The following is a 7,191-nucleotide window of genomic DNA, read 5'->3' on the forward strand; positions in this document are numbered from 1 at the left end:
AATTGCAAATGTGTCTTATCGTAAATCCAAGTTTTAATACAATTACAATGTAACCCTAACTCATACATCCCGTGTTGCTATACCCTTGGTATTAAAATGCGCTTAACGCATTATATACATGATGCGGTCATAAGATCAATCGTTGCAGTTAACGTGTTGCAATGCTATGATGAGCATGTTATACAGTTGATGCGAGTTGATGACTTGGTGCGTGATACAATCTTATGCGACACCTTATACGGTTGACAATCAGTTAAAACCAAATAGACCATTGATTGCAACGGTCTGCGTTTTTTAAACCTGGCCAAATTTAAAACCTAGCGCTAATCAGTGCAATCTAGGTTTTATTATGGTTTTATGCTCAAAACATATATTTAATCAACAATGAAGAATCTTTCGAATACAATTACTTGAGGTTTTGAATACTGTTATAAATGTGTTTTCGCTTTCTTATAACCATCGATGGTTTAGAGTGATGACCATAAACGATTGTTATCCAACTTGCCTAACCAGCCAATAGGTCGATACAAAATTGCCAACTTTTAACAAAAAGGTTATTCATATAATATAAATATTTTAAGATTAAACGAAACACAAATAGGCCAACATACAATAAGAAATTCTTTAATCCAAAATTTTCTAGCCGCGAAAAACATGACCTGGGGCAATCCAAAGTCCCAAGGGTAGATTTGTCATTCACCTAATATCTTTTGCTTCTTGGATGTGTTCATAAATGATGGTAATACCCATTCATTTTGTGCTTCTAGTTGATCAACCGTTCCAAGCTTAACCTGCAACAAACGAACCACATTTTCGTCATGTAGATCAATCAACAATAGATAAAATTTCTTCAAGTGGGTTTTGAAATATACGATGATTGTTACCTGATACAGTCGTAACTCAAACCTAGGACCAACCTCCTTTAAATCAATTGACTTAGGACCGCCACTTTGTCTGTAGACGTGATGCCTGAACATACATACGTACACAAACAAATAAACCATCAACTATCGAAGAGAATACCCAACTATAATTCATAGTTGTTAACGGCGAATATCGATAAGGTACCAATATGCTACATAGCCATACACTAGAAAAAAATTATATGTATATTATATCAAAATACCATGGTATATACGCTATTTTACTTGTATATTTAACAAAAACCTAAAATCCAGCTATTTTATAGCTATATTTAATCGCTATTTATCTTTAAAAAACGGAAATCCTGCTATTTATGGCTACATACCATGTACTCCTGTAGTGAACTTCGACCTATACGCTACACTATTCGCTATAGCGACAACTATTGACAACTATGCTACAGTATAGATGACTAATGTGTTCGATATGATTACAAAACTAGCTTATCAATTATCAAAATAAAAACCATTTTTTTCTGTATAGAACAATTTACAAAGTTGTATTCATGTAAGTGCACTTCATGACTTTCAACCTGTTACCGTTTTTGTTAGGTTAACCCATTTGACCTATTAGAGAACCCAGGACACAAAAATCATGTCCAACGTCATATTCGACAATACAAAATGCAGGTCCTCTAAACAAAAGAACCTTAGGAATTACAAGTGTCAATAAAGTCGACTTAAAAAAACCTGTGCAGAAAGAACATACCTGAAAGAAATGTAATCTGACTGATTGGCAAAAGTGATGATGCGTTTTGAATCGGGTTTAGGCACTGGAAAAAGATGCTTCAAGATGGTAGCAGTTCTTTCACCCATCTAACAACATTTGTCACCATCAAGATCAACGAAAGACGACAATTCAGTTTACTAAATAATCAATATGACAAGAAAGTTTCTACCTTGGTAGAGAAATTGTTTAAAATCAGATGCGGATAAGCCTCTGAAACAGTTCCCATTTCCTTCTTGTCCTTATTGTCATGTCTTGTAACCTACGTTAGAATTTGTGTTTAGTTACTAAAAACAACATTGCATAAGTAGCTGATAAGAGACACGAATCACTGACCACATTGAGGATCTGAAAGTAAGCAGTTGGACCATAAGGTAAGTGGCTTATAATTATATTATCGGGTACACCACGGTGTTCATGAACTAAGATAAGATCTGTGAAGTCATGTGATCGGCAAGTCTCAACTATTTCAGAAATAACCTGCATAAACCATCATTGCAAATCATAACGTCAAAGTCAAACTGAAGAAGCAAAACTTTATTTTTATTTTAGGGATACTGGCCTCTAATAATCCTACTATACGTTATTGGTCATTAACAGTCCCATCTTTTTTTATTCCCCCTGCCAGTCCCACCTTTCAACTATTTTTCCTCCACCGATCCTCAGTTAAAAAAACTTAACGGAGTTAAGTTTTTTTCCAAATTACAAACTGACGTCTTCGGGCTTTTGATCAGAACGAGGATACGAGTCTATTGATGTAAAACTTACCTTGAAACAGTTCTCCAAACGACTTGATTTTTGTTAATTGGAAGTTTAAACACCCGAATTGAAGCACCGTTTTCGTCGTTTGGAGCACAATTGCAAGGTAAGTTTCACATCATTCGACTCGTATCCTCGTTCGGATCAAAAGCCCTAAAACGTCAGTTTGTAATTCGGAAAAAACTTAACTCCGTTAATTTGTTTTAACTGAGGACCGGTGGAGGAAAAATAGTTGAAAGTTGGGACTGTCGGGGGAAATAAAAAAAGGTGGGACTGCCAATGGCCAATGGCGTCTAGTAGGGATTATTAGAGGCCAATATCCCTTATTTTTAAAAGAAATGATTCTGATATAAGGTTATGTAAACAAAACAGCTTTGAAAGATTAACCATTTTTAACATCGCCCAAGAATATAGAAAAAATGTCAGCGATCTAGCGTAAATCAACGCGCATTAACTATTTGTCTTAATGCAATAGACTAACCTGACCACCACGGTTCATTCGTTGGGAATTAGGGAAGACAAACTTCAATTCCTGCAAGTAAAAGATATTAAATTAAACAATTGTTTTTCCATACAATACAAGTAGAAAAAACTAAATGAAAACAAAACACAAACCTTTACAAACTGTTTAAGAGGAGCACTTGGGTCATGAGATGTTGTTAGCAGAATTTTTGGATCCCTTTCAGTCGCATTTGCATATTCATCGTCTATGGTTGACCTTGGAACTAAATTTAAGAGAAATATATAACACTGTTACTTTCAAGACCAAAACAACTCAAAATAATCCCAAAAATAACCGAACCATATATTATCCATAAAACTAAATTCTTCAAGGACGTAACACATTAATCGCTATCCACAGAACACACAAATTACTTTTAGAAAATCTAACAATTATCAAAACAATCAGAAATATGACTTCTAGCTTCAAACATAGGAAGTATATATATATCTTATGCTACAAACCTGGCTAACACGTTTGCGTGTATGTATATATGTATATGGGAAAGTGAATATGGAGTTGTTAGGCATGTACGGTTAGAGGCAAAACCCTCAAAACTACGTAGTTTTGTTAAAATCAAACTAAAAAATAATCTATTGGAAAACTAACATCTATCTCCATGAATATCGTCCAAAATTCTTCGCTCCTCCCAAAACATAAATCGACCCGGCATCCTTGTGCCTTCTGCCCTTTCTATCCCAAGTCGAACCTGGTTTTTCAGTTTTATTCATGCTCTCACATATGCATATTGATTGATTGATCCCATCGCCAAAACATCCGTCGTATTTCAGTTCAAACTCACTACTTTTGATTTCCCCATCTGATTTGTCGATTATGGATTTATTAGCTTGAATCTGTTTAATTGTTCTTATTAAAACTGCCTGCAATTCAACTGATTGATCCATCATGGAGGCATTAGCTCGATCTTATTGTAATTGCTTGCAATTACTTAGTTGAGGTCAACCCGACAAAACTATGATCAAGCATGTCAAAGTCAAACCATATAGGACTAAAATTAAACAGATCAAACAAAGTGAATGAAAAATAGACAGGCCAAACATAGTGAATTAAAAAAAAAAGCAGGTCAGGATATAATGACTTAACATGAAAGGTGTCCAAAAAAGTGAATAAATATTATACGGGTCAAATATAGGAAATAAAATGAAATAGGTCAAACGGGTAAATATATAGAGAATGGAAATGAAACATGTCAAAATATAGAGGATTAAAATGAAATTGGTAAAATTATACAGAATTAGAATGAAAAGGGTATATAGAAAATTAAAGTGAAACGCGTCATACGGATCAAAATATGATCAGTCTCGTATAGTTTTTTAGTTCTTTGATGCGCTCTCCATGTTAATTCTGATGTACAATTTCTGTTACATACTTGCATGTTCAAATATGGCAACTTAAACTGAAACGGGTCTACCACACCATGATATACTGAATGAGAAAGATTACAATTTTTTTTACATAAACTGTTTCTCTTCTTCAGGCTTCAGTCTACAAGAATTTTGAACATGATTAACAGCCTTTTTTTTAGTGTTGAATCGTTTATAATGTATTTTTGTTTTTTGGCACAAAAGAGAAGAATCTATGAACAACTTTTGGAGGATGCCTTTGCAAATTTTCGTTTGACTCATGATATCATACTGTTCCTGTATTTAGTAAGCCACTTCAGTTAAATGGATTTAATACCTTAACTAAAGGGCCTTGTTTTTCTCAAATTTATTTCATTTTTTTCTTATAACCATCTCTACTAATTAAGAAAAGACCCACTCAACTAATCAGTTGCACACAGCACATATAGTGTCCATAGCTAAAGTGGAAATATGATGAAACGGGTCAGTACACTAAATTCTTTGTCAATCATGAATTAACAATTTAAAACACCAGCAGCAATTTCCCACCTCATGGCTCATACATAGGCATCTAGATTTGTGCATTTGGTGCAATAAGTATTTCTAATGCATTCTCCTTACCAGGCCATGTACACACAACATGGATATGTACATGATGGAGATCGGGGGACATTTAGTGCAGCAGTAGTTCCTTTCCATTTAGTCTTTCTTTAGTAATATTGTTTGTGCTTAATTTCAGTAGTGGGTAGTTCTTTGGGTAGTAGGTCTAGACGTCTAGTCATTTGAGTGATAGGCTAGTCATTTGAGTGATAGGCTATAAGAATGATTCGTATGTTTTTGTTTATGTTATGAGTTGAGTACAAACTTGAGAGGCATAATACAGGCTATGCAGTTAATGCGGAAAAATATCGGTTATCGGTCAAGGACCGATATATGAGATATCGTTTATCGCGGTGAGATATCAGTGAGATATCGGTAATTTCTAATATCATGCATAAATATATATATTTATATTTATATTCATATCTAGAGCCTATATATACACTAGAAGTCTAATATCATGCATAAATATATATATTTATATATATACAAGAGGTGGTAGAAAGTCTAGGTGTGGGAATGAAGTCTCAAAAGGTGGTAAATACTTTGTCCCACATTGGTGTGGGAACAAAGTGAGTGGGTGTTTATAAGGTAAAGCATTTACTACTCCATTGTAGCTTTATGACATGTTTTACCACAAGTCCTACCCGCGCGCGCAAGGGGGGTGCAAAAAAATGGGTTTCTGAGCTGGAAATTGGGTTGAACTCGTGCGTGCCCGCGCATCCTGCGGACACGAATGCAGCTCCGAAACCCCGCGTGAGGCAGTTTTTACACCATTTAACTTCGTTTTTTTTCAATTTAGGACATAGAAAGACAGTAAGTTTCTTAAAATCATAAACTAGATCGGTTGCTAAACTGCAGGACTTGGGAGAACGTGGGAGGGATGAAGGAATGAAATTGATGCATCAATGAGAGAAAACAGAAATGAATATTAAGTTTCAATTGGTTTTAATCAAAACTACGTAGTTTTGGGGGTTTCACATCTAAACTTATATGCCTTAGAGCCCCCATATTCACTTTCCCTTATGTAAATATCATAGTCGTCAACAGCAATCGCTACGCTCGCTATAGCGAACAGCATAGCGTACAGGTCTAGTCTTGCTATAGCCTCTGTAGTGATATATAGCGATGGTAGCGACCTTTTTTAATATAAATAGCAATTAAATATAGCTATATAATAGCTGGATTTTAGGTTTTTGTTAAATATACATGTAAAATAGTGTATATACCAGGGTATTTTGATATAATATACATATAAAAAATTTAAAAAAATTTCTAGTATAAGCAGACGCTATTTATCGCTATTCGTTACGTAACATACTAGCCACTAACAAATATGGTATATATAATCACATACTAGTTTCTCAGATAATGTGACACATGAATCATGATCCACAGAGCACACAAACTACTTCTATAAAACAGTTATCAAAGCAATCAGAAAAATGACTTCTAGCTTCAAACTTAGCAAGCATATCTATCTTATGCTACAAACCTAACACAAGTATATACATATATATCATCTCAATTTTCATAAAACATACAGAACGAAACGTACCTGCAGTTCGTTCATCTTCAAGGTCAATCTCTTGACGCAGAGCAGCATCTTCATTCCGAAGCTCAGTCGGAATCGGTTTCCCCTCTGTACATACACCACATCAAATCAAATCATCAATAAACCAAAACATGAAGAATCGATGAAAAAGAAGAGAATAAACCTTCAAGAGCTTGTTTGATTTTGCGTTTCTTCTCGTAGAGCAACCGTTCTTTGCCTTCCAAACTTTTCCTGTACAGATACTCTCTTCTCAGCCTCACGTTCCTTCGCAACATACTTTCTGTTAAACGATTGCAGGTCGTTGAGAGCAAATATGTGGTGAATTAGGGTTTATGTGTTGGTGTGGAGGAGACGATGAATTTAGGGACTGGGTTCGGTTAGGGTTTATGGAATTTGAAATAGAAAAACTGACACATAACTATTATGACTAGTACGATTTAGCCCCTCACATTTTTTTTTTTAAGAATATTAGATTTAAATAAACTCAACCTTCATCAATTGATCGATAACACTTCCAATCTTTGATTTGTACAACACCACTCTCAACTTTCAACTTATTAGCCGATAGCACCCTCAAACTAATTGCGCTCTAACCCAGCTAGTTTTTTTTAGATATGGCACTTGTGTGGTGACGTGAAATTTTTTGTGATATGGCAACTGACTTGACTTTTTTGATGGCGTGGCATCCGGCTTTGTTTTTTGATGAAGTGGAAGCTGGCATGACACTGGTTGGTGACGTGGCAGCCGATGTCAGTAAATTG

General features: G+C 35.0%; 1 protein-coding gene across 1 annotated transcript; it reads right to left on the minus strand.

Moving 5' to 3' along the window:
• Positions 1 to 523: 523 nt before the first annotated feature.
• LOC110910560 (U3 small nucleolar ribonucleoprotein protein IMP4) lies at positions 524 to 6,845 on the minus strand. Its single transcript, XM_022155188.1, has 9 exons — positions 6,594 to 6,845; positions 6,434 to 6,517; positions 3,025 to 3,134; positions 2,891 to 2,941; positions 1,987 to 2,130; positions 1,823 to 1,912; positions 1,633 to 1,739; positions 885 to 969; positions 524 to 791 (listed from the first exon to the last, which is right to left on the minus strand). The coding sequence occupies exons 1-9, from the start codon at positions 6,703 to 6,705 to the stop codon at positions 693 to 695; spliced, it is 882 nt and encodes a 293-aa protein (XP_022010880.1). The 5' UTR covers positions 6,706 to 6,845; the 3' UTR covers positions 524 to 692.
• Positions 6,846 to 7,191: the final 346 nt, after the last annotated feature.

The sequence above is a fragment of the Helianthus annuus genome, chromosome 15 (assembly GCF_002127325.2).
Source record: "Helianthus annuus cultivar XRQ/B chromosome 15, HanXRQr2.0-SUNRISE, whole genome shotgun sequence".
In the NCBI taxonomy this organism is placed as follows: domain Eukaryota; kingdom Viridiplantae; phylum Streptophyta; class Magnoliopsida; order Asterales; family Asteraceae; genus Helianthus; species Helianthus annuus.

Excerpts from the sequence above, each read along its gene's own strand:
- LOC110910560 (XM_022155188.1), bottom strand. The coding sequence starts at position 6,705 with ATGTTGCGAAGGAACGTGAGGCTGAGAAGAGAGTATCTGTACAGGAAA. Across the intron at positions 1,740-1,822 it reads TAAACAATTTCTCTACCAAG|ATGGGTGAAAGAACTGCTAC; the intron begins GTAGAAACTTTC and ends AAATGTTGTTAG. Across the intron at positions 970-1,632 it reads TCAGATTACATTTCTTTCAG|GCATCACGTCTACAGACAAA; the intron begins GTATGTTCTTTC and ends ATGTATGTTCAG.